At 47.1% G+C, this 27,989-nt stretch overlaps 1 protein-coding gene across 3 annotated transcripts in view; it reads left to right on the top strand.

Moving 5' to 3' along the window:
- The window catches only part of FSTL4 (follistatin like 4), a 440,571-nt gene that overhangs the window by 172,599 nt on the left and 239,983 nt on the right, over window positions 1-27,989 (top strand). For all 3 annotated transcript variants that reach the window (XM_029215752.1, XM_029215751.1, XM_029215753.1), the window contains one exon: window positions 26,399-26,647. In XM_029215752.1, coding sequence (XP_029071585.1) covers window positions 26,399-26,647 — 249 coding nt within the window. The remainder of the gene's footprint in view (window positions 1-26,398; window positions 26,648-27,989) is intronic.

The following is a 27,989-nucleotide window of genomic DNA, read 5'->3' as shown; positions in this document are numbered from 1 at the left end:
TTGCGACCTCGCAACTAACGGAAGGTGACATCTGGTTTTAGAGGGTGATTCTTCTCCCATTAGGGGCCTCAGCAGAGTCCTTGAAATAACCACCTCCCCAGCTCTCTCTCTCTTACCCTCTGTGTACACCTGATTTTCCAGAAAGATCCATAATGGAAAGCAGATGTCCTCTGCACCTCCCCCGAGAGACCCAGAGGCCCACACTTCTCTGATGCCGCGTGAAACCTCTGAGCTGGTGTGTTGCCCTCGGCCCAAGCAGGGCCGCCGCCCAGGTCAGGGAAGAGGCCGGGACCCGCTGGAACTCAAAGCCTTGTGTGTCCCGACTGCAGGAGCTGGAGCCCTGCGGGGCTTCTCTGCGCGTGGTCCACAGCTTTGCAACCTAACTTCAGCCAGGGCACTTGTAAAAACACACACTCCCAGGACCTGCCCCAGCCCCAGAACTGCTGAATCAGAATCTCCGCACATGGAGGCTAGGAATCTGCATTTTTAGGCTGAACACCCCCCCCATCCCTGACCCCCCAGTTATGTGCACTCCCGGCAGGAAGCACTGGTGAGGAGTGTTCCTGTATAGCCCTCCCCCTCCCACCCTCCCACCAAAAGGAGTCCATGTCCCAGGGCTTGGGGAGCCCTAGAGAAGGCGGCAGCCCTGCCAACGGGGAAAGGCAAGCCCCTGAGATGGACAGTTACAGCTACTCCCAGGGGGGCTCCGTCCTCTCAGGCTTCTGGGTTCGTTCCTTTAGACTAGGGTTTGGCTGAAGAAACTGATAGAACAAGGAGCCCTTCCAAGTGCTGAGAACCTTGTAGCGGCCCCACGTGGTTCTGAGTGCTGTGAGTGAACCCTCTCTTACCCTTAGGCGAGGTACTGGCTGTTAGCTCTTCAGCTGTAGAAACTGAGGCCCAGAGAGGCGTGACTGGCCCAAGGCCACACAGCTGGTAAAAGCAGAAGCAGGTTGTAAACCAGGGCTGGCTGACTCTCTTCTGGTGACACTGCTGGGACCTTCTGGAGGAGACGATGTGAGCCAGCCTATAAGAAGGAACGTTGGTGTATTTTCTGATTCAATAAAACCAAATGTCCCCTGAGCCTTTGAGCTCAGAAGTCCAATGCCAAGAATGTGACAAGACATGCTGAGGCTGAGCTGGTTTTAGATCCTGAAACGCTGGCTTGCTCCTTCCAAAACCCATGCTGACTCTTGGAAGGAGGAGATATTTTATACGGGGTTTGGGTTCTCACCTTGTGGTGGCAGTGGAGTTTGTTAAACTGATGAAGGGACTTGGAGGTTCTATCCATGTGTCATTAAATCAGGGATTGGCAGGTTGTCCACCTGCAGGTTGGGGCGCAGCAGGACGGATGCTCCCAGATTATTCCTCCCCCAGCCCTTCCTCCGCCACCCCTTCTGCCACCACTTCCTCTGCTCTGCAGCTGCCCAGTGTCCCACTCCGTCAGAAGGCACAAAGCCGTAGAGATCATCCCCCAGCCCATGATACAGTTCAGCCTCCTCTGCTGTTAATTGGCCATGGGAGCTGTGTTATGAGTAATCAGAATTGTTAGTCTCTCGCCTAATGATCTCTGTCAGGAGACCACCTTCGGGTTGTTCTCCAATTAGGGAGCTTCCAAACCAGCAGAGCAGCACAGCCTATCTGCCCAGAGCCACCACGCAGTGACAGTGGCTTGTTATACTGGAGCCCCAGGTCCACTGGTCCTGTCAGTCAGCACAGCCCCGCGGAGGGGCGGGAGGCCGGTCTCCTCCTCGCATCCTCAGGCTCCCAGCTGCTCTGTGCTCGCTCCCTTGGTGGGGAAGACCTCCCTGTGTTCAGGCATAAAGGGCCACACTCAGTATTCCGTTAGCACGTTCTGTGTTTTAAGAATTCCTACCTGGGAGGGATGGTTTCTTTTGAGATCAGAGGCCTACTCTCAGGGACGGTGGACCAATAAGGGCAGATGAGAACTGCAAGGGAAGTCACAAATAGTCCAGTTCCACCTGCCCCTAAACCGAAGAGCAGGGGGCTGAGGCCAGGGAGAGGAGGGTCTTGCCCAGTGAGGTCCACAACACTGGACAGGAGGACTGGAGCCCACCCAAGTGGTCCTGCTTCCCTTCCCCTCACCCCAACTTCAAACACAGACTCTCTTTTTCATGTCTCCGTCCTCCCATTGAGGCCTAGCTGTGGGACAGGGGGAGACCTCTGCCCAAACCAACAGGCTGTGGAGACATCCGTGAGACCGTCACGACCCTGGGACCATGTGTTCAGGACCGTCTCCTCCATAGCCTTTGCATGCTGTCAGTTCTTGGCTTGGCAAGTAGAGGACAACTCCTTGCAGAGAAAATAGTGTCCCTTCATCCAGACAGATTCAACCCAATGCCAGGAAACATAGACTATGAACTTCGCTAGATTTCATCCCCCACTGGACGTATTGTGCAGTGCACAAACTGCACAGCTGTATATGGTAGCCATAAGCTTTGAGGGCAGGGTCCATGTGTGTCCTGTTCTCGGCTGTATTCCCAGGACGTAGTGCCCAGCCCATGTAGGAACACAAAATTATTCAATAAGTGAATGAATGAATGAATGCTTTAACTTAAAGTTCAAATTGATACTTTCAGAGAGGAACCCAGAAGGGCTAGTCCAAGAAATGAATCTCCAGCAGTGGAGATTCAGATGTCATGAAAGTCTTAGGAGTCAGTTGGGCCTTAAATCTTTCCTCACAGGAGTCTGCTAATTACGTTGCCAGGTTTTCTGCTGAACGGTCTAAACTCACATTCAAAATAGTTGTCCCTTATGCCTCTTTCTTAATATCTCAACACAGCTTCTGCTATGGACAGTTGTTAAGCCTCAGGCCTGGCAGTTTAACAGCTTTGCCAGCGGGGATGGGCCTGGTCTTATGTGTGTCAGTCAAGATGCCTTACTCTGGGTCTCGATAAAGGGGAAGACCAGTTGGGACAGGCCATCTGAATAGCTTGAGAACAGCTTCTGGAACAAATCTTGGGCTTTAGCTAAAGCTCATTCTTTTTTGTCACTTGAATGAAATTTTAATATTAAAGAGATGCACAAACTAAAACCTTTGTAGTAAAGTGTTTTTAAAAATTGGTAACACAATCACCCAAGATGAAAATCTATATCAAGAACTTCTAGTGTCTGGAGCATAGTAAATTCTCAATAAATGTGAGCCCATCAGTCTTTTCTATCAATGTTCACTTGAAATAGCTTAATTCACAGGCTAAGATTTCAGCACAATCTGATATAGATGAGAAATTTCATGTAAAGGATCTATAGATTTGTTTTTATATGTTTCCTTTCAATGGAATCTCTTTGTATTGGGAAGGGAGAAAGATCTAGCATGTTTCTGGGGTATGCTGGGAGTTGGGCCAGGTGTTTTATGTTCATTGTATTCTTCTCTGCTGACCTCCGGGTGAGGTTTGTTCTCCCATTTTCCAGATGAGGAGCTCAAGATTGTTGGACCCCAAAGCCAGCATTCTTTCCCTTCTCTGGTGTTTAGAAATGAGCCCAGAAATGGGAACTGTCCATAGTGAACTCAGACAAAATGGCCCATGTGACCACATGGTCAGGGCACTGCCAGCTTCCCTGTCCAGTCCAGCCTTCCTTTGGCCTGGGATGAGCAGTGGTGCCTTTCAGAGGACACTGTCATCTAACCTGTCAGGTGTTGGGCCAGGTATTGCAGCATCACCAACAGGGAGGCAGCGTGGGCCAGCAAACTGAGGGGACCCAGGTGCCCCGGGTGGTCTAAATATCAAAACTGAGTGGCTGCAAACTCAGAGTGCTTCAAAATACGCTATGTCCTTGTCTCTAATGTGTTGAATTAAAATATCTTTTATTCCCCATCTTGAAAACATTTCCGTCAGGTTGTATATTTCTCAAATTTTCTGTGAACTTCCTGTGTTGTCAGCTGGTCCCAGGAGAAGGTTTTCATCATTCTGACATGATTATTTCATAGGTTTTCCCAACATGGCCTCCTGCACTGCCCACAGGTCTCCACTAGTAACCAGTGAGTGGAATCCTTCTGCACTGACTGTTTTGAACTGCTATAAAGTTCAGGGGCACCCTGTGCCCAGGAATGGCTGGCTGCCTCAGGTCCCGGGGTCCCTGAAACCCAGGGTACAGGCACTCCTTCTAGTGGTGTCACACAGAATGCCCTTTCTGGTGGACAGCCCACCCTGGTTTCACAGAGGTAGGCGTGGCCCTGCTTATCTGCGAGTGCCCTTGGCCCTGGAGCAAGCGGTGACATGGGGTGGGTTGGTTACCCACTGGAACCGCAGCGCTGTCCCCCACCTCCCCGCTCGGCCTCAGCACTTGGGCCGTGTGCATGGGGGCCCTCTCGTCCTGGCCTGTGGGCCCCCAGCCTTCGTGGACCTATTGCGTGTTCTTTTGTGAAAAGGTTCATACTCGGTCGTATCCATCTTTTTCCTGCCCTGTGCAGGTCCCCTGGCCTCTCTCACCCGTCATTTAGGGGACTCCTTCTCAGAGGGGAAGAAAATGGTCTGTGCTTCTCACCCCCTTTATCATCATCACCACTGTCCTCTCCCTCACCACTGTGGACCACCACCCCTTCATCTCCACAGTCATCCCACCGCTACTCAGCCACCCTCACCTTCAGCGCTGTCACCGCCCCCACCCACCCCACGTCCCCACTCTGGTCCCCATTCGGAGTCTCCTTCCACCTCTCTGTCTCCCCACCATCGCCACCCACTTCCCAGCACACAGCTGTTTGGAAGCTCCCACCTGCGTGTGGCAGGGCCTTATTTCCTTGTGTTGTAGCAGAATCAGGCAGCACCCCTGCCTCAGGGTTGGGACAGATGTGTGGAGCATCTGCTCTGCGGGGAGCCCTGGTGTGCAGTCCCTCGGCAGGGGCACCGGGCTACGTGAGGGAGCAAGGCGGGGGCCTCCCCCAGGGGGGAAGATGTGCGCGCTCCGGCTCCTAAAGTACAAACGGGACAGCTGGGGTGCTGCCTGAATGGGCTGAGGACTGAAGCTTCTGCTGATGTAAACGGATGCAGGCCCGGGCGCCGCCTCCATCAAGGTGAGCAGTGCTGCATAGTCAAACAGGAGTCAGAGACACCGTCCGAGAAACAAGTTACTGTGTGCAGTCCGAGGACGAAGCCAGTGTGCCGGCCCCAACATGTTTCAGCAATACCAGGGGATCTTTCTCCTTTATGGTCCTCGTGCAGAAACTGTGTACAGGAAACGCCACAGCTGGAGCTCGGCTGCAGGGAGGCCATGTAGCTCCAGTCTGTTCCCTGTTCATTGGACCTCAGGCTCTCAGAGCACCAGACCAGGAGCCTCGGTCGTTAGAACAATAACCAAGTCCCGAGGACCTCGGGTGTTGTTTCTAAGCTGGAACAACTTGTACCCGTAAAGAAAAAATAAAATAATTTTGCCAAGAGTTTCTTTTAAGGTAGCCTGAATAACCTAATTGAACACATCGTTTTCAAATTAAACACAAATTTCCTAACGCAGAGGTGGAATTGTTAAATTTCACAAATTTCCACACTTGAGAATTGTCTAAGAATAATTTTTTCAGACTAACCCTCTTTTCTTCTTTATCTACACTCTTTCCCTGGGTGATGTCATCTAGTCCCATGATTTTAAAATCCTCCAAATCTCTGTCTCCACTCACACTTATTTCCTGGACTCCAGGCTCACAAAGCCAACTGCCCCTTGATTTTCTGTGCTGGCACATTTAACAGACACCTCTGTCTTAGTGCAGTTGGAACAAATCTCTTGATGTTATGACCAAACCTGATCATCCTCCATTCTCCCCGTCTCAGTAGGTGGTAAGCAGCATTCACCTGGTTATCGGGCAAGAAGCTTGACCCTCTCCTTCACTCACAGCATCACCTGCTGTATCAGCAAGTCCTGCCTAAAACAGCACAGAAGCCCCTCCGCTCCTCCCCCAGTCCCACACCCTAGTCCAGGCCACGGCATCTGATGCTCTGGCAACTCCAGCAGCCCCCTAAACCGGTCCCTCTGCTTCTCCTTTGGCCACCATTTCAGTCAACCCTCCCCCCCCCCCCCCCCCCCAGACAGAACCCCTCTCTTTTTTTTTTTTTTTTTTTTTTTTGCGGTACGCGGGCCTCTCACCGTTGTGGCCTCTCCCGTTGCGGAGCACAGGCTCCGGACGCGCAGGCTCAGCGGCCATGGCTCACGGGCCCAGCCGCTCCGCGGCATGTGGGATCTTCCCGAACCAGGGCACGAACCCGTGTCCCCTTCATCGACAGGCGGACTCTCAACCACTGCGCCACCAGGGAAGCCCCAGAATCCTTTTTAAAAGCATTAATCATATCGAATTACCCTCCTGCTCAAATCCCCCAGCGGCTTGTCGTCGCGGCCCTGCTGGCGCCCAGCATTGCTGCGTAAGATTTGGGAGCAATAGAAAAGATTTCTTAAATTTCCATTTGTGATCATTTAATCTTAAGCGTTGTCTTGAAAAAAGTAAAACCTGAATGTGGATTCTTTCTTAACTGAAGTATAATTTACGTGCAATGAAATGCATAGGTCTTTGTCAATAATGTGTGACAAATGTATATACCATTACTCAAATCAAAGCTTTAAACATTTCTATCACCCTGGAAAGTGATCTCACGTCCCTTCCCAGTCAACCCTCCCACATGCAGAGACAACCACTATTCCAGTTCTGGTCACCATAGATTAGCTTAGCTATTCTTGAACTTCATTAGGTGGAGCCATACAGTAGGGAATCTTTGGTGTCTGGCTTCTTTCACTCAGCATCACGTTCTTGAGTTTTCTCCTTGTTGGTAAATCAGTTCGTTCCTTTGTATTGCTAAATAGTATTTCATTGAATGACCACATCACAGTTTGCTTAGTCATTCCTATTGAAGCACATTAGGTTTGTTTCCATTTGGGGACTATTATAAATAAAGCTCCTATGAATATTTTTGTACATGTCCTTTGTGGACATAGGCTTTCATTTCTCTTGGGTAAATACTTATGGATGGCACACAAACACATAAAAAGATGTTCAACATCATCAGTCATTAGGAAATACAGATTAAAACTACAAGGATGTTATTAGAGTTTCTAAAGTTTAAAAGACTGACCATAGCAAGTGTTGGCAAGCATGTGGGAGAACCAGAACACTCATATACTGCTGGTGGGAATGTTTTCTATTTTGGTGATTTCTTTTCTTTTTCTTTATTCTATTCTTTATTTTATTACATTTATTTTTTTTCCTTCTACTTCCTTTCAGTGTTCTTTCTTCTTTTTCCTTCTTGTAGTAGAAGCTTTGTTCATTGTCTTTTGACTTCCATTGTTTCTGACGAGAAATGAAACATCATTCTTCTTTTTTTTTTTTTAATTAATAAATTTTTTGTTTTTGGCTGCACTGGGTCTTTGTTGCTATGTGTGGGCTTCTTCTGGTTGCGGAGAGCAGGGGCTACTCTTCGTTGCGGTGCATGGGCTTCTCTTTGCAGTGGCTTCTCCTGTTGCGGAGACAGGCTCTGGGCGCGCGGGCTTCAGTAGTTGTGGCGCACAGGTTTAGTTGCTCCACAGCATGTGGGGTCTTCCCAGACCATGGCTTGAACCTGTGTCCCCTTCATTGGCAGGCAGATTCTTAACCACTGCACCACCAGGGAAGTCCCAACATCATTCTTCTTATTCTCTTGAAGGTGGTATACCTTTTTTTCTTCTGGCTTCTTTTTACATTTTCTTGTTATATTTGGTTTTCAGTAGTTTGATGATGGTCTTCTTTGTGGTTTTCTTTGCTGGAGTTCCTTTTGCTTTGGTTCACATAACTTCTTGGATATTTGGTTGATGTCTTTCAGGTTTTTTGTTTGTTTTGTTTTTTGTGTTTGTTTTAATTTCTGTTGGAGTACAGTTGATTTACAATGTTGTGTTACTTTCTGCTGTACAGCAAAGTGAATCAGGTATATTGAATACATATATCAACTCTTTTTTTAGATTCTTTTCCCATATAGGTCATTACAGAGTATTGAGTAGAGTTCCCTGTGTTACACAGTAGGTCCTTATGAGTTATCTATTTTATATACAGTAGTGTGTATATGTCAGTCCCAATCTCCCAATATATCCTTCCCCCTTTTCCTCCTGGTAACCATAAGATTGTTTTCTACATCTGTGACTCTATTTCTGTTTTGTAGATAAGTTCATTTGTGCCGTTTTTTTTAGATTCCACATATAAGTGATATCATACAATATTTGTCCTTCTCTGTCTGACTTACTTCACTCAGTATGACAATCTCTAGGTCCATCCATATTGCTTCAAATGGCATTATTTCCTTCTTTTATATGGCTGAGTAATATTCCACTGTATATATGTACAACATCTTCTTTAACCATTCTTCTGTCGATGGACATTTAAGTTGCTTCCATGTCCTGGCTATTGTAAATAGTGCTGCAGTGAACATTGAGGTGCCTGTATCTTTTTGAATTACGGTTTTCTCCTATGCCCAGGAGTGGAATTGCTGGATCATATGGTAGCTCTGTTTTCAGTTTTTTAAGGAACCTCCATACTGTTCTCCATAATGGTTGTACCAGTTTACATTCTCACCAACAGTGTAGAAGGATTCCCTTTTCTCCACACCCTCTCCAACATTTATTTTTTGTAGATTTTTTCATGATGGCCATTCTGACCTGTGTGAGGTGGTACTTCACTATAGTTTTGATTTGCATTTCTCCAGTAATTAGTGATATTGAGCATCTTTTCATGTGCTTTTGGCCATCTGTCTGTCTTTGGAGAAATGTCTATTTAGATCTTCTGCCCATTTTTTGATTGGGTTGTTTGTGGGGTTTTTTTGATATTGAGCTGCATGAGCTGTTTGTATATTTTGGAGATTAATCCCTTGTCAGTCCCTTCATTTGCAAATATCTTCTCCCATTCTGTGGGTTGTCTTTTCATTTTGTTTATGGTTTCCTTTGCTGTACAAAAGCTTTTAAGTTTAATTAGGTCCCATTTGTTTATTTTTGTTTTTGTTTTCATCACTCTAGGAGGTGGATCATAAAAGATCTTGCTTCGATTTATGTCAGAGAGTGTTCTGCCTATGTTTTCCTCCAAGAGTTATATAGTATCTGCCCTTACATTTAGGTCTTTAATCCATTTTGAGTTTATTTTTGTTTATGGTGTTAGGGAGTGTTCTAATTTCATTCTTTAACATGTAGCTCTCCAGTTTTCCCAGCACCACTTATTGAAGAGACTGTCTTTTCTCCCTTGAATACTCTTACCTCCCATGTCATGGATTGAGTCAGTTTTTTAAATTTTAGCCAATATCTTTTGAAATATTCCTTTTGCCCTATTCTTTCTTTCCTCTCCTAAAACTCCAATTACATGTATGTTAGTCCTATTCAGATTATCCCCCAGCTCTCTGGTGATCTGTTCAGTCTTTTTTCACTATTTTTCTTCTCTGTGCTTCAGTCATTTTTATTATTGACTTATCTAGGAATTTGCTGATCTCATTATCTGCTGTGTCCAGTCAGCTTATTCTTATTAAAGTCCAGCTAGTAAATCCTTTAATTCATATATTGTATATTCAGTTCTATTAAAGGCTTGTTCTTCTCTGAATTTGGTTCACTTAGACATATATTCCATCATCACTGTCACGCGACTTTAAGAAAGATATGAATTTTAGTCCTTCTGGGTTTTTTTGTTGTTATAATGGGGACAACAATCTTTTGGAAATTTCTCTGTCCTATACAGAAGTATAATTCTGTCTGAAATTTAAGATGCCCTATTTTTAAAAATATTTTCCATATTACTGGAAAATTGTAAGAACAATACAAAGAACCCTCATATATACTTCACAAAAGACCCCATTCAACTTTTGCCGACTGTCCTAACAACATCCTTTTTAGTAAGAGAATTCACACCAGATCACCCATTACATTTAGCTGTCATCTATCTTCAGCCTGCTTCAATTCAGAACAGTTCTTCAATCCTTCCTTGACCTTCATATCCTTAACATTTTTTAAAATTATAGGCCAGTCATTTTAATAGTGTCTCTCAATTTGGGTTTTTCTAATGTTTCCTTGTGACTTGAGGTTATGAAACTTTGGCAAGAATATAAGTGAAGTTATGATGAGCACTTCTCCTGCATCCCAGCAATTAAGAATTGATGTCAGCTTCTCCCATCACTGGTGATGTTAACTTCGATCACTTGAATAAGGTGATATCTGCCAGCTTTCTCCGCTGTAAAGTTGCTCAGTTTTCCTTTAAAACTAATAAATGTTTTCTGATGAGCTATTTTGAAACTATGTAAATATCCTGTTATTCCTCTTTCACCCACTAGTTTTAGCATTTATTGATTTTTTTTTGGTTTGAAATAATTAGTACTATCATTGCCAAATGAAAATTTTCTAATTCCTTGATTTCTTCTACTTTTATTAATTGAAATTCTACTGTAATTCTACTGTAATCCCCATTTATTTGCTCACTTTTTAAAAATCAGTCTGGATTTGTAGATTTCTGTTTATTCAGTGGGATATTATCTGCTGCTGTCATTATTTATTTTCTTGCCCAAAATATCCCAGATTTGGCCAGTGGGAGCTTCTGCAAACTAGCTTCTGTGTCTTTTGATATGTCCCGTCTTTTGATATGTCCCGTCTTTTGATATGTCCCGTCTTTTGATATGTAAGAAAGTTTTCCATTACTTTCTGGCACAACAAGATATTCTGGGCTCTTCTTATACTTTCCCTGCCCCTTCTCTGGAATAAGCCATTTCTTCAAAGAGCTTTGGTTCCCATTAGTGGTGAATTGCATTTAGAAACCAAGACTGAGAGTAAAATGTGCTCCTTGCCACTGGAGTTTTGCTGCTCCTGGACCCTCTCAGAAAAGAGATACAGGAAATACACACACACACACACACACACACACACACACACACATATATATATATACAGGGCTCATTCTATAGGGTTCCTGCTAGCTTCCCTCTTTTCATATTTATAACTCTCTTCTTCAATGAGAAACCTGGCTCCCATTATCCTCAAGGTATCCATCCATTACTAGGTCCCTCTGTATATACAACAATGTCCTGACCCCACCTTCCTCTGTGGGTCCTAATTCCACCTTGCCACTGCCCAGTGCAACTGCCTACCAGAACCAACTTGGCCATCACCCTTTGGTCCCCTTCCTTGCGGTGCCCCACCCCCGCCACCTGGCCGCCACCGTGCTCTGCTACCTACCTCTTAACTATGGATTTTTGAAGTTAAAATATCATTAGAATTTTCTCTCCTTCAGTTAAAAAAGCAAAAGTCATTCTGACATGTTTAGAGTTGAGATGATAAATATGCTAGTTGTCACAAATCAAAAATAATTTTGTTTTGGCTAAATAAGACCTGCTTAGAAGGACATTTTGATTTCTAATATTGTTCCATTTTGCCACTGTAAATAAGGTTGAGCCAACACCTATTACAGAGTGACTTCTGCCCAGGCTTTAGGTAGAAATATGTCAGTGAGAGTAAAGCCCTCACTCTGATGCTGCTGCCTCCAGAGAGCAGGACCAATCGAAAGCAGGTTTGCTTTGGTCAGTATAAACTAGAGATCAGATGACATTAAAGGTCGGAGACCCACACGGTGCCTAAAGGCATTGTTTATTCAGAAGATACTTCAAACTCAACTCAATCTTTTTATTTCTTTTATCACAAGTGGTCCAAAAGTGGCCAGTCACTCTCCTTGTATTTGTCACCAGCCACATCTGTATACTGAGAAAAATACTGCTCCTGAGAGGACCTGCTCTGGGCTTTGAGGTGGCAGATAGGGACATAGGTTATTGGGGACAGCTGTGTCTTTTTCTTTTTTTCCACTGCACCCCATTCATAGACTTCTCTTTAATTTTTAACTTTCTGGTGATGGAAGGGCTTAAGTTTGCTTTAAACATGCAGGTGGACTCAGGAAAATTACAATAGGCTATCTGGCAATGACCCCAGCCTTTCCTGAGTCTCTTCTGTGGCACAGCAGTTCTCAGCCACTTTCCAAAGAGCTAGCTAGTGCTGTGTTGAATGTCATACCCCTATATTTACTTCAGTTTTTTAAATTGTTATGTAAAAGTTTTTAAAGTCATAATCTAAATTCTGCCTCTGGCAATGGGCAGAGAAATATATTTATAAATTCTTTTAAGCTTTGATGTGCTGGTAAGAATGTAAGGAGTACTTACAGGTTAAAAAAGCAACTGAAATCAGAAACCGAGAGAGGTCATATAGCTATGAAGCTGGCTTTACCTGGAGGGCTTTTGCCAAGCTGGGTGAACCTTAGCTTTGGTTTGCACACCCAACATAATTCAGGGCAGCAAGGACAAATCCCAGGGTCCTTCCAAGGTGGACATATTTGGAAAAATTTCCCCCTTCCCATTATAAACCTGAAACTCCAAAGGGTTACATCCACAGTGGAGGGTTAAACAAGAAAGAAACACACCCTGTCCCAAGCAAGTGCAAGGAAATGTGCTTGTCTCAAATCTTGGCACAAAATTAGAGAGCAGAGAGGGAAAATATCCCATGATAACATATAACCACATGCTGATCTCCACAAGAAATTGTAGCTCAGATGCAAACTACCTAGGTCGTCTGTAAAATCTCAAACATAAAATTGGCTTTAACCCAGAATGATGGAGTCCTTGAATGCCTGGCACAATCAAGATGAGCCCATCTTCAGACTGTGCATCCTGAATTTTCACAGATCGACTTCCGGGAAATGTGAGCTCATTCTTTTAAAAAAAAAAATCTTAAAACACCATGGGGGGAAGCACCATGTAACAACCAGCATAAACAGCAAAGTGACACAGAAAATAAAATATGTATGTTTAATATTTTTTGAAGATTGGAATATGGTTGAAAAGAGATTCTACAGATGACCATTCATCTTCATGAAGAACTAAATAGAACTTCTAGAAATAAAAATTCAAAGTTAAACACTCAATGGGAGAATGTAAGAGTAGACTAGAAAAAGCCAAAGAGGGAATTCAGGAGCTAGAAGATGAATTTGAAAAAATTACACAGAATGCAGCACAGAGAAACCAAATATGGGAAAGGTGAAAGAGATAAGAGATATTGAGATAGAATGAGAACTTGTAACACGTGTCTAATCAGAATGCCTGAAAAAGGAGAGAAATAATGGAGCAGAGACAGTATCTAAAGGAAGATGGCTGCGAGTTCCACAAATTGATGAAAGACATGAATCCTCACTTCCAGGAAACCCAATGAATTATAGGCAGAACAAAAGCAAAGAAATATGCATACTTACATCATAGAGAAACTGCAGAAAACCAAAGGAAAGGTCTGAAAATGATCCAAAGAGAAAAGATGGAGTACCTACAAAAGAATGAAAAGGCTGTCAGCTGACATCTCAACAACAGTGGAAGCCAAGAAGCACGGGAATAAAATGTTTATTGAGTTGAGAGGAAAAATCTGTGAACATAGAATTAATTGCACAGCATAAATGACTCTTTAAAACAAAGATAAAATGGATATTTTAGACAAACATAACTAAGAAAATTTGAGGAATAAAAATAGAATTAATATATACTATTATATATTCAGGTCAGGAAAGGAATGATTGTAGTTCATATGCTCTTCATGTGGAGGGTAAAGTTGTTGGTTAACTTCAGACTTGGGTTAATTTATACATTTTTTAATTTATGGAATAAAGAGTAGAAGAATAAAAAGAGTATGTTCAATTTTTATGACTAGAAGAAAAAGAATGAAAGGTGAAGTATTCAATCCAAAATAAAGAAACAAAAGAGAGAAAGAGGACCATGGGAAAAGGCAATCAACAACCTAAATAGACTATATAAATGAATAATGACGTGTGTGTACAATGGGCAACATAAGTGAAAACGAATTACAGGTATATGCAACGATGTGGATGAAACAAAACATAGTGCAAGAGCAAAGAGGTAACTTCTCAGGTAAATAAATACAATGTGATTCATTTCTGTAAAGTTCAGAAACATGTAAAAAAAAAAAGCAGTATATTGCATAGAAATACAAAGATGAGATCAAACTACAAAGAAAAGCAAAATAATAATAAACAAAAAAATCCAGATAATGTTTACCTCTGAGTGGAAATGAGGGTATAGTATCGGAGGAACTCAAAACTAATGAAACTGCTCTTTTTCTTTAAATGGGTAGGTGAGTACATAGTTGTTCATCGTGCTGCAATGCTTGTGCTGTCCACAAAGTGTGTAACTGTTCTTTTATATCCACTCATTATTTAATAAGAATAACTTAAACGTGTACAGCTACTTGAATTTGACTTTTATGTGGTGTGAAATAGGGTTCTGATGTTATTTTATTCCAGGTGGATAGCTAGGTACCCCAACATCATTTATCAAATGACTATCATGTACCCCATGCAGTAGCCACTCTTGTCATACATCGACTTTTCAGATACACAGGGATTTATTTCTGGATCCCCTCTTCTATTTTATTGTCACAACTACAGTCATTGATCTGTCTATTCCTCACTCATTATCATATTGATTTGATCATAACAGCTTTCTGGTTTGATGTTCTGATATCTGGAAAGGCACATCCCCCTTCATTATTCTTTTTCTTATTTTTCTTGGTTATCTGGGGCCAATATAGTTTTATCTTTTATAGTCTTATCATTATTATGAGTGGACTCTTTTCCCTCTCTCATTTCTAATTATTTTGCTAGTGAAGAAAAGAATGGTTAATTTTGGCATATTTGTCATCTGTCCAACCACCTCATAATAATTCTCTTAAAATTTTCATATCTTTGCACTAGAGCCCCTTGGTTTTCTAAGTATATAGATATACAATCAGCAAAAAGAGATAATTGTTAGTTGTCTTTTCCAAATTTTTACTAATATTTCATTTTCTTGTCTTACTACACTCCCTTTATGAATAAAAATGGTGATGACAAGTATCCCTGTCTGGCTCCTGATTTTTGTTTGGTTTTGGTTTTGGTTTTTTTTGCGGTATGCGGGCCTCTCACTGCTGTGGTCTCTCCCGTTGCGGAGCACAGGCTCTGGACGCGCAGGCTCAGCGGCCATGGCTCACGGCCCCAACCGCTCCGTGGCATGTGGGATCCTCCCGGACCGGGGCACAAACCCGTGTCCCCTGCATCAGCAGGCGGACTCTCAACCACTGCGCCACCAGGGAAGCCTGGCTCCTGATTTTTAATTGAAACAGTGGTTGGTCATTTAAAAGGATGTATTTGGAAATTGTCCTCCATGCTTTTTTTCCTTAAAGTTTTTATTTAGAATGACTACTGTATTTTAGAGTTTTTTTTTCTATTTTTGCTCTGGGCTTTGAGATATGTACTCTACTTGATCTTGGAGGCCACTAATTTGAGTCCCAATACTGACCATTCTCTTTTTAAATTCCTCTGATTTTCTTTTTGGTTCAAAAATCACAACCCTCTTGAAAACCTTCTCTGTGCTGTAGTCACTTCTCCTGGAGTTTTGATAGTTTGTTGTCTCTGTTGAAGTTGTTATCCTGCTCCAGCAGCTCTGATTCTGGTTGTTCTTCCTCCCCCTGGAGGCTGGACCCCCTAGTGTCCGTGGTTATGGTCCACTGCCTGCTCTCTGGAGCTCAAGTTCAGACGCTGAAGGACTCTAATGCAGTAGTGGTCTCCCAGATAGGCCCTGATGGGGGTGGCTGGTCCTGAGGGCCTTTATGTGGTAGTAGACAGGTTGTCAAGCCCCTGCGGAGACACCTGGAAGAAACCTCCTGCTCTCTGGTCAGCATGTGCTCTCCTGGTCTGGGGGGAGACCCATTCAGCCAGGATAGCCAGCCTCCCTGAGCCCTTAGGCCCCCTGCCAGAGGCCTCAGCAACCACTTGGTTCAGGCAAACCAGAGGAGAAATGGAATTACCTATTTGATACTATTACTAAGCTTTATTTTGATATTATCCAGCGAATATTTTTATGGCTGCTAATCCCAATGAGAGAAAAGGGCAGATCTTTGAGAGGAGAAACTGATACCCTTCTGATTGAAAGTACTGAATTTTTCTGTGCTACTATTAGATATTTTCATTGTGCTTCATTTTTTTCTTTAAAAGAATGGTCAAGAAGTACATATTATTCTCTCTGTTTATAATATACATCACAAAGACCAGTGATCTACCAAGATAATGCGTTGACCTGGGGGCAGCACTTGTACAGCAGGTAAAGGGCCCTGGAAGGATTTAGCATCCCCTCTGCGGTCATAGGTCTAAAGTGTTGGGGAGCATCCTGGTGGCTCACGCTGAGCATCTTTACAATAATCCTTGAAATAATTGGAGGCAGTCCGAGGTGTCATGGCCTTGAATCATTAGTTGGTGGAGAAGCAGGAACAAACCCACGTAATGAGGCATCAGGGAGAGAGTGAAGACCCACTGAGAGCAGCAGCAACTGGCCCTCTCAGCTGGAAGACACAGGGAGCCCCGAGGAGCTAGAGAAAGTGACAAGGGAGCTCGGTACCAGGAGGAAAAATGAGGGCCCTGGTGACAGAGAATAAGACAGATGCGAACTGGAGAGGAACAGGAACTTGGGGATAGGAGTATATTTGGAGGAAGTACTCTAAAACAAAACCATTTTGTAAAAGAAACTCTCCCAAGGGCAAAACTCCTATTGTGCTTCACATTTTTGTACAGCTTTTCCTCCCAAGTTCGTCTCTGAAATAACCCTCCAGAGGCCAGTTGAAGTAGCTTGATAGGGCAAATAGAGGCAAAAAGAAAAAGAAGGGATTATTGTAGTTTTATTACAGCCAAAAGATGTGCAAGTTAGAACACAGGCTTTTATAGACACCCTAAATTCAGTCTCAAGGAATTTCTAGACACTGCCTCATGTTACCGATAAGGAAACTGCGGCTCAGGTGTGAAAGAGACTTGCTTTGGTAGAACCCGGACAGAACCCAGGTCTCTAGTCTCCCACCCAAATGCTGTCCACAGTCTCCACTCCTTCTGTTACTCATGGTGTCGCCATGTCTGTCTCTTTGGAACCATGGATTTCTGATTACTCAGGTCTCTAGCAAGCCGTCTTGGGTCTCTGTAGTGCCCTAATCAGATTCTGTCTTTCACCTGGCGTTTTCCGCAGCCCACTCTGTGCCAGGCCCTGTGCCGAGCTCTGAACAGCAGAAATAGAACCTGATCTTTGCCCTGAAGCCACAGGGACTACCGCATGCCCGCCCTGGAGCTCTGGGTGACTGTGAAGTCTGGCTGCGGAGGCCCTGCCCCAGGGCCTGCTCTTCTGTCAGGGGAGCCACAGGAGCAGGGGGTGAGAAGTGCTGAGTGCTGGCAAACAGCTAGAAAAAGCTCCGGGCCAGCAGTCTGGGAGCCCGTTCGAAGTGGAGTATGCCTGTGGGAGGCCCCAGGGAGAACGCTCTTAGAAATCGTGAGTCAGGTGGCTTTACTATCATCATACAATATAGAGGGAGAGATGGCATAACAGTGCAAAGGGCTCCCAGAGGGGAGAGATACACCAGGACTGACTGAGGTAAGTGGGCCTGCGACGTTCACAGGACCAGGGCCCGTGCCATGGCTACCTTTGAAACTGAGTTCTGGGTTCGCCTGGCAGGGACCCTGAGGTGTGGAGTGGAGCCTGCTGCATTTGGGCTTCAGGCCAGTGCTGTTCACTGTGCCCTGAGAATGTGTGATTTCAGACTCCCTCAGAAGCTGGGCAGACTTTACTTGGGTCAAGCAAACTCCCAATGTAAGGGAAACTGCAAGGGAAGCATTTCTTCGAGATATTATGAAGCATGCTATTGTGAGTCTGCCTTTTTTGTGTGTGTGTGTGAGTCTGCCTTTTAAAACCAGGCAATACTTTCAATATAAATATGCTCCCCTTTTCATTAAGGCAGGCCTCCTGAAGACTGTAACCAGCCCACGCTTGTATACACTTATATCAGTAAACCCAAATGGCTTCTTATTTTTCAGTCTTATTTATTCAACCTGTCAGTAATTCCAAATGTCTGAATTGAGCATTTACTATGTGTCAAGCCCTTCACATGAATCAGCTCATTTAATCCTCAAAAAAAAAAAGGAAAAAATCCTGTAAAGGGTAAGCCATTGTTATCCTCATTTTTAAGTTAGAGGGAAAAGAGGGTGGGGAACTTGCCTGGAATCACACAGCTAACAAGGCCAGGAGCCCAGGGCTGGGTCAATGTGAGGTTTAACCACGGGTTGCTTGAAACCCAGATGCGGTTCAGGGTTCACGTGAGCACTAAGATGGGTTCACTCGCACCCGACCGGCTCCAGCTTGTTCTCACCCTCCCACACCAGGTGCCTTTCAGCACGTGAGAGTTCAGCAGAGCTGAGCTCAGTGGTTTGGGGTCTCATTTCCTCCCTCTGGGGTCTTTTGTGAGGCTGGGGGCTCCAGAAGAAGGAGCTGCCCCAGGTAGGAGGCAAGGGTGAAAGTCCTGACAGCCAACTCAGATGACATCTGTAGGCACTTTGTGGCATTGGGAAAATTATCCAGAGCTTGGGAATAAGGACAAGGGAGGGTGGCAAGTTCTCCCCGTGTCATATGGGAACATGTTTTAGCAGTATAAAAATGATATACTGATCCATGCTACGGAATTGTATCTTTGTTCAACTCACTATTTTGTGTTAATTAAAGGCCCAGACTATGCAGTTACATGTTAACTTACAGATTTGTTTCCAGTAGAGATACAAACTCTTTCTGGTGGAAAAAATAACCCCCAAACGGTATGGTGTTCTTGCCCTGTAGGTCATTACCTGGTGGTGTGCCTCTCCTGGCTATCTCATCCCACCTTCTCTCGCCAATGCCTGTATACCTCCTCCAACTCTCCTTTGAACCAGCTTCACCCTCCTGCAGGTCCCTCATTACTGAGTTGAATATATCTTTAACACTTGCTTATTTTTTATTCTCATCAGAGTCCTGTTTTCAAGTTTTTGGAAGGTATAATTTGGCACTTATGTTCTTCATCCCTGACTGGAAATAACTGCCTCCAGAAGCCCTGCCCAGGGACCTTGGACAGTGTGTAGCATCCTAGTCTGTGTTTTGGCTTGATGCAGAATTGGTTAGAATCAAATTCCTCAGGCAGAACTGAGAGCCCGCTGAGGGTTAAAGGTCCTCCTTCCTCTCTCCGTGTGCCAGGCATTTCTGGCTTTGACTTAGTGGTGTGTTTTGAAGCCAATTTGTCAGACCTTAATTTAGTATCTGTGAGCCATACACAGAACAGGTTAAGTTACCTTCCAGCGATGGGTAACCATATGGTTCTGTTAAGCTTTGGGAGCTGGAAAATTGGTCACGTGTTTCCGAGCTGGTCAAACTTCCATTTTCATGAAGCACACAGTGCTCTCGGCTTAGGCTGTGCTGTGTGGTCACTGAGAGAACGTCACGTCTGCCCACTAGTCACCTGAACAATTTCAGGGGAAAAGCCCAGAGGAGGGGAGCAGGGGGCCACTGAAGCTGAAAGACATCATAATGGAGGGAGGGGGTCGCGGACCCGGTGTCCGTGCTTGAGGAGTGGGGTTTGGGATTCGATGTTCGAAGATCCAAGCAGCGCTTCCTCCTGTGACTCCGTAAACCTCCAGCCCTCAGAGAATTTGCTAAATTGGCCTCCTAGCTGCAAAATCAGCAGCAGAAAACCTACCGGCCAGGGCTGCGGACATTTGTATGTGTCCTGATGTTGGAGAAGCTCAGACTATGGACATCTGAACCCTCCTGGCCCGAGTTCCTTGAGGCAGGGATCGTATTCCTGACTGAGCAGATTATCCCTGTGCCGAGGGATTTGAGGTGAGACTCATTCAAATCTGGGCTGTACCACCTACAACCTGCTTGCTGTCTGACCATAGGCATGTCACTGCTTGACTCGTATTTCCCAGTCTGTAAAATGGGCACATATACAAATACATTCAGAGTGAGGCCTGTGTGTCTACTTCACAGGGCTGTTATGAGGATGAAATGAGGATTAGATGAGCTCATGTAAGTGTTAGGCATGGTGCCTGGCCATTGGCACGCCTCAGTAAACAGGAGTTTACTGTTTAGTCAGTAACTAGGAGTTACTTTAAGCAACAGCCCCCCGGCTGGGTACTACTGGAAATGCACATCTCCCTAGGAGGAATTGCAGATTCTCTTTCCAACCCTTGAGCGTGAATGAGACTTTGCAGGGTAGAGGTGGACCCAGGGCAGCCGCAGTACTCAGGTCACCCAGAGAATATGGAGGTTGCCACCAAGGGGCCAGTGGTGAGAGACCAGGAGAGCTTTTCTCGTCCCCACCAGCAGCCTGTGAGGTGCTAAGAGCCTTGCAGCCTGTGAGAGTGTTTGAGGACGGGCCCTTTCAGCCCGGCATGGAGCTAGAAGTGCTGAACGCCAGGAGACGGGGCCTCCCTCCAACACTCAGTTCCCAAGAGCTGACTGCAGGCTTCCAGGGAACCAGGGTCACCCCACTTCCCCAGGGGTACAGCTGGGCAAGGCGGCAAATTTGACTCTACAGACTGGTTCTGTCCCAGTGAGGTCTGCCTGGGAGCAATCCAGGCCTCTCCCTGTGCCACCCCCTTGCTCTGTACACAGGGCTCCAGGCCCCCAGGCTGCTGTTCTCTCCCCGGCCCGGGGCTCTGCCCCCTGACTTTCAGGTCTCAGGCCAAATCTCACCTTCTCAAGGCAGAAGACCTAAATAGACATTTCTACAAAGAAGTTATACAGATTGCCAACAAACACATGAAAGGATGCTCAACATCACTAACCATTAGAGAAATGCAAATCAAAACTACAATGAGGTATCACCTCACACCAGTCAGCTGGCCATCATCAAAAAATCTACAAACAATACATGCTGGAGAGGGTGTGGAGAAAAGGGAACCCTCTTGCACTGTTGGTGGGAATGTAAATTGATACAGCCACTATGGAGAACAGTATGGAGTTTCCTTTAAAAACTAAAAATAGAATTACCATATGACCCAGCAATCCCACTACTGGGCATATACCCTGAGAAAACCATAATTCAAAAAAGTCATGTGCCGCAATGTTCATTGCAGCTCTATTTACAATAGCCAGGACATGGAAGCAACCTAAGTGTCCATCGACAGATGAATGGATAAAGAAGAGTGCCACATATATACAATGGAATATTACTCAGCCATAAAAAGAAACAAAATTGAGTTATTTGTAGTGAGGTGGATGGACCTAGAGACTGTCATACAGAGTGAAGTAAGTCAGAAAGAGAAAAAACAAATACCGTATGTTAACACATATATATGGAATCTAAAAAAAGGTTCTGAAGAACCTAGGGGCAGGACAGGAATAAAGATGCAGACATAGAGAATGGACTTGAGGACATGGGGAGGGGGAAGGGTAAGCTGGGACGAAGTGAGAGAGTGGCATGGACATGTATACACTACCAAACGTAAAATAGATAGCTAGTGGGAAGCAGCCGCATAGCACAGGGAGATCAGCTCGGAGCTTTGTGACCACCTAGAGGGGTGGGCTAGGGAGGGTGGGGGAGAGACGCAAGGGGGACGGGATATGGGGATATATGTATATGTATAACTGATTCACTTTGTTATAAAGCAGAAACTAACACACCATTGTAAAGCAATTATACTCCAGTAAAGATGTTAAAAAATATAAATAAATAAATAAAGTAAAATGAAAGCCCCACCACCAAAAAAAAAGAAGGCTTCCCTGACCTCAGATGAAAGCCGGCCCACCGCATCACCCTATTTAACTCCTTCCTGGCCTTTTCCCCAACCCACATTTGTCTTGTGTATGTGTTTGCCTGTTCAAGCTCTCGTATGTCTTCCTGCACTGTACTATCAGTGCCCTGAGGACAGTGTCCCAGTCTGCCTTGTGTCCCCAGCACCTAGAATAGGGTCTGGCCCATGGGAGGTGCTCCGTAAGTATTTGTCGGATGAATAGGTGGTTGGAGGGCTGGCCGGCAGGCACTCCTGAAGCACCCCGTTGTTACCACCCACCGCATCTGGTGTGTAGAAACTGCACTGGCTGCAGACCTGGGTCTCTGCCTGGCTCTCGCATAAACCCAAATTCTGCAGCCACTTCCAAGGCACTTGCATGGTCTCTGCTAAACCGAGTCAAAGTTTACCAGACGCTCTGTCTCCAGACCGCCTTGGGCATGTCTGGGGCCATGAGGTAGGGACACGTACTGGGATCATCACCTTCAGCCCCTGCCTGATACAGCCCACACAGCTACACCTCTGTACACACACCACTCTTCGCTCTAGGTCTTCAAAGAACCTGACCATGACACAGGATATGGGCTGCAGCCCCCCGGTGGATCCATATCAATGCACAGAGAATAAAGCATATAATCTGCGTGTAAGGAGCTATGTCTGCTGACAGGTGGGCCCCTCATTCCTGTACGAATACCTTCTGTCTGCAGAAGCTGGAGACCGCTGCGGTGCCAGACAGGGGTTCACGGCAGGCAGCAGTGAGGCCATCAGCGTGCAGGGCGGCCGGTACTTGGGGCTGCACCTGTCGCCTCTCATCTTCTGCGTCCACGTCCCACTCTTCTTGGCCTTGGGCCCTGCAGTGTGCAGCCACCGTAGAGCCAAGCCATCGCCTCACTGTGGCTTTGTGGAGGGGTGGGGCGAGGTAGTGGGCGTCTCAGCCCCAGCCCTTTGCTGGGACACTGAGGCTGGCCGGAGGGGGCCTAGGCAGCACCGCCCACAGAGACCTAGAATGACCTCCTCAGGCTGGGAAAGGGGAGGGGCTCCCTTCAGTAGGCAAGCCAAGGACAAGTTCTCAGGTGAAATGCTGCCCTGGGCAAACTGCCTGAAGTGGAATTAGCATCCCAAAGAGGAACTCGAAGGGGTTTCCCCTTGTGTGCCACTCAGGGCATGATCCCTGAGAGGGGAGAGCTCACTGGTTTACTCTGTGTGAAGAACCAGTTTCAGAGACTGAGTCAGAGTTTGGGGGCAAAATAACTGAACTGTCTGTGCTCTGTGCTGTGGTCAGAGGTGAGAAACCAAGGAAGGAGGCTTCCTGCTCTGGGCGAAGGAGGAAGGCTTCTCCCTCTGATCCCTCCCCTGGGGTCGGGCGGGCTTGACTCCACCACGGCTAACCTCCACCACCTGCAGATCCCTGGTCTGTGGCGGTCAAATCGAGAATCCTTATTTGAATTGCAGAGGGAGGCTTTAGCACAGACTGGTACAAATGGACTTGTTTCTTCTGCCACCATCACTTTCATGTAACAATTCCCATGTCTGACCATGTCAGGTACATTTAATTAGTGTTGAAAAGCAGCTTATTGGGTGAGATGATCAGTTTCTAACCCGGGTAAATGACTTTCTTTATGACTGTAAATTAAGCACATTATATCTTTTTCAGGCATCATGGTCGTCCTCATAAATACTGTAGGCAGTTGCTGGCAGCCTCACTTGGTTACCTTTCCCATTACTGTTTTATCATCGTCCTGGTAGGAGGGGGGAATTCATTCTGTTTTCATAACAAGGAGGAAGTGGTGACAAGGGCCTCATTTAATGAAACCACGCTTGGCCAGCGTCTCGGAGGCCGGGGTCGGGACCCCAGGCCGCCCCCATGCACGGCATTCTCCGCTTGTTCAGGGGGCGTACTGGTCACAGACTGGGAAGGGCAGGTGCAGGGCTTTCAAGGTACTTTTGTCTTAATTGCAAATAATTAGGAATCAAATATTTGCCAACAGCCCATTTCCATGTCAGAGAGAACCTGAGTGTTCTTGGCCACTTCGATGAGCACAGGTTGGCACAACTGTTTTCTTAACACTGACCCCTCAGAGCACAGCCTGGGGGAGGCGGTCGGAGCCACACCTGCAGGATGATCAAACCTGGGCGTCGGAAGCGCCACGTGCAGCGCTGGTCCTCAGAGGTGTTGGGTACAGCCTGGGCATGTGGGTGTCTCAGAGGGGATAGGATCAGGTAGAGAGGATTCTCCCCACCCCCGTCCACAGCTCACTGGCCTTCCTTTGATGCCTGCCCTGGATTAGGTGGTCTCTGAAGGGCCTCGCTGCACTGCCACTCCTGTTTCTAGTCCCCTTTACCCCAGAGGAGGCCCACCTCTACGGACAGTTGCCTCCCCTTCATGCCTCCATCCCTCCAGCTCCCCACGTGGAGGTGGCAAGGGAGGTACACCCCTGAACAGTCACGACATGCGGGGGCCCTTTCCACCTTCCCATCCCAGCTTCTAGCCTGGGGGTTAAGCACCGAAACAGGGAGAACAGCTTTGAAAACTATTGTGTTTCTTAAATCCTGAGTGAGGGGCAGGCTCAAGAAGACAAAGGTCCTGTACCCGTGGGGAGTCCTGAGGCCAGAGAGTGGGGCAGACCCTCCCAGGGTCAGGGGGTTCAGAGAGGGGCCCTCGGACTGGAGGTGGCAGCAGGCACCTGGTGGAAGAAGTGGACCCCAAGGGTGAATTGGAGCTGATATACCAGAGACAGCCCAGTCTGGGCAGGTAGCACAGCCGGGGCAAAAGCACCAAAGCAGGAACTGAAAGACCAGAGGCTCGGAAGGTTGGGCTTTGTTTCTTCAAAATGGGGTGGCTAGTGGGTATCCTTCTCATCCCACAGGGCAGTTTATTAAAATAGTGATACAGTGCCAGCACTTTGTGGGAAAGAAACAAAGGCTGATATTCTTAGAGCTGGTTAGTTTCTTCCAAATAGCCTCTGGTGCTCTCCAGGATAACCCATTTTCCAATAACACAGGAGAATCATACTAATCAAACACGCTCCGTGGCAAAGCACCCTGGGTGAAGGGCCTTGAGCCCAGAGCCTCCCACTGCCGAGTGCCTTGGCTCCCCGCCGCCTGTCAGCCTTGACAGGAGGGTGCACACTGGGGCCAGTGAATGCCACCTAGCCTTCACGGTGACACACCAACAGTTAGCCAGGTGGATAAAGGAGATTCCCACGCCCACTTACAATCTGCACTTTTATACTGCTCAGAGATATTTTGACCTTCTAGTTTATTATGATTCAAGAAAAAGTCAATATTTCTCAGCTTGCCAAGGCTGGAGGAATTTAAATGAGTTATTGAATCAAGCAGTTAATCTACCGATAACTGACTTTTTCTTTTCAAATCTATAATGATGAAAAACAGACTCAACCAAAAACAAGATTTTTTTTTTCCTTAGGCATGTTAATCCCATGGGGTAGGACTTGAGGCTGAAAGTTCAGTCTTGACGGCCCAGGCCATTCTGTCTTGCCAATATTTTGAAGAAGATTTAATTAAAACTTAAAAGCAAAGACTTCTGTGGCCATAAAATCTGCATTCATGTTTTAATTATTTGCGTCTTGATATGCCTTTATAATTCTCAATTTGCTGTCTGTTGCCATTAATGCCACGTGGCAATCATCCAGTTTTCTGGACTCTTTGGAGGAGTGTCACGTTGGTGGTAGATGCTTATTTGGCCCTCCATGTAAGTGTACCTTTTCAGCAATAAGCCACTCTACCAGCTGTCCTGCTGCTTTGGTGTGTGAGCTCTAGACACCACTGCCTGAGATCACTATGGGCATGTGTTGGGTGCAGGAGACATACAACGACATGGCAAGTGTGAGACCCAAAGGAACACAGCAGCTGCTGTTTCCATGGCCTCAGCCTTCCTGCCCACAGCTGCAGGCTGCAGGACTGTGCCAGAAAGGACTGAGCAGTGGACAAAGGCTGCTGGTGCCACCACTGCTGTCGTGTCCTAGAGAACTGTATGCTCCTCAGAGGAATAGGTCAACTTTTGGCCTCCCTGCCTTGGCTGCCCCCCGATCCTGAAATTCAAGAGTACCATTTTCGGGCTTCCCTGGTGGCGCAGTGGTTGAGAGTCCGCCTGCCGATGCAGGGGACGCGGGTTCGTGCCCCGGTCCGGGAGGATCCCGCATGCCGCGGAGCGGTTGGGCCCGGGAGCCATGGCCGCTGAGCCTGCGCGTCCGGAGCCTGTGCTCCGCAACGGGAGAGGCCCCAACAGTGAGAGGACCGCGTACCGTGAAAAAAAAAAAAAAAAAGAGTACCATTTTCTCCTTACTCCCTAGACCCCACCACGGCTCCCCAGTCCCTAACATATCAGACCCAAACGCCTCTGCTTGGCTGTCTGAGTCTATAAGGCAGAACCACGCCTTGCTGCCCTTATCCCCCCAACCCACACCGTCTCCTCCCAGAGACAGGCAAGTGCTCCCTGCACTGTGGTTACGGGAGCCTTGGCTCAAGCCCTCTGTCCCTTGGAAAGCCCTCCTCCGCTCAGTCAGCAGGGTCCATCGGTACTTTGCCAGCTCCGTGTAGCCCTCTGTTTACTCCTCCCTTCCAGGATGGGCAGGGGTTGTGTCTGAGATGTTTGGCGAGAGCCAGCCAAAAAACCTGGGCTTTACACGGCAGGGCACTGCTTGTAGCACCCCCACCAGAGGGGCAGGGGCTCCATGGGGCGCCCGAGCCCCCAGGCCTGAGCTTCACAGCCTCTGCTCACCACAGCCTGAAAGAGCCACACAGGTGGGCCGTGCCACACACACCTGCGTGCTCACGGCTGACCTTCTGTGTTTGTGTGTCTGGCAGGGCTTTCCGGCCACCGTGGGCTGCCGGCCTCCTGCAGGAAGAAGTTCTGCAGCCACGGGAGCAGGTGCGCGCTCAGCAGGGAGACGGGGGAGCCCGAGTGCCGGTGCCTGGAGGCCTGCAGTCCCAGCTACGTGCCCGTGTGTGGCTCTGACGGGAGGGTTTACGAAAACCACTGTGAGCTCCACCGTGCTGCTTGCCTGCTGGGGAAGAAGATTGTCATCGTCCACAGCAAGGACTGTTTCCTTAAAGGTAGGAAGACGGCTCCCTGCTTCTATGCTCGTAGGTTTTGTCATGGATTTGCTAATGCCTTTCTGACAAATGACCTGGGTGCTGCGTCTTACAGGTTAAATGTGTTTTTAAAAAAAGAGAAAGAGGAAAGAGTCTTAACAACATAGCAGCAGCAGCATTTCAGTGATGTGTGTTCATTTGTGTCCACCTCCAGAGGCCCCTGCCCTTAGAGGAAGGCCCTGGGAGATCAGAAGCCAGGGAGGCCCACTAAGCCCTGGGCTGGTGCAGAGCATGTGTCCAGTAGGAACCAGGCTGAAAGGCACCGCCCAGGTCGTCTCTTGCGCAGGGTGGGCCCTGCCAGGTGGCGGCAGAGAGCACGTTGGCCCCTCCGGACAGTGTCTCGTGAATCAGGAGACCATGCTGTGTGTAGAATGTGGCTGGATGGACCCCGCAGTCCAGTGGTTCGCAGTATGGTGGGCACTCCAGCTCTGGCCTAGAGCGGTCACCTGGCCTGTCCAGAACACCTCTGAGTAAGATGAGGAAGGCCCTGCAAGGACTTCAGAAGGTGTCCGTGGAGTTGGGGCCAAAGGGTTCATGCCCTCTGCTGGGCTTGAGTGAGAGGGGCAGTGCCAGCTCCCAATGGATGGTAAGAGCCTCAAGGGCAGAGCCCATGGCTCTTGGTGCACAAATATAGTCTCAGCACGTGGCTCAGGGCCTTGCACCAAGACGTCAACAACTCACAGATGCTCAAGAATAAGAGAGCTAGACTGCAAATTCCCATGTTCATGTGGCCCCAGTAAATGGTGCATGCCACAGCCTGTAGAAATATTTGTGATGCTGAACCCAAATGGCCACACATGAATAAATTAGACGATGTGAGACGGGAGAAGCAGCACTTGGGCAGGTGGGAACAGGCCCACTGGCCCAAGCCGGGGGACGCTGGAGGTGGGGAGCCCACGTGGGGCTGCATGAGGTCCGAGACGTGCTGTGGGGCAGGGCCGGGAGGGGAGGAGAAAGCCTGGATGGAGCCCTGCTGCAGAGTGCTGGTGACACTGACAGAAAAGGGCTTCTGTGTGGTCACAGCTGGGAGCCTGGGTGCCCAGAGGGAAGGGCAGAGCTGTGGTCTCAACTTGCACAGGCGCCAGGACCACGTGGCAGGAGGATTCACGGTGAAGTCCAGGTCTGTGGGCCTTCTGCACCCCGAGAAAGGGCAGCTTTCCCACCTCGTCCGTGGGCCCTGGCAGCAGGGTCCTGGAGCAGGTGGGTCTCCGGAAAGTTGAGTTTATCTTGTGATGGGAAGTCTTGGACCCTTTCATGGCCATGCTTCTGACACGAATGCTGACGTGCTTTAGAAATCATGAGG

This window comes from Monodon monoceros, unplaced genomic scaffold (genome assembly GCF_005190385.1).
Source record: "Monodon monoceros isolate NGI ecotype Baffin Bay Population unplaced genomic scaffold, NGI_Narwhal_1 Super_Scaffold_12, whole genome shotgun sequence".
NCBI classification, from domain to species: domain Eukaryota; kingdom Metazoa; phylum Chordata; class Mammalia; order Artiodactyla; family Monodontidae; genus Monodon; species Monodon monoceros.
The sequence above is the reverse complement of the archived record's forward strand: the minus strand, read 5'-3'. Positions and strand labels throughout refer to the sequence as shown.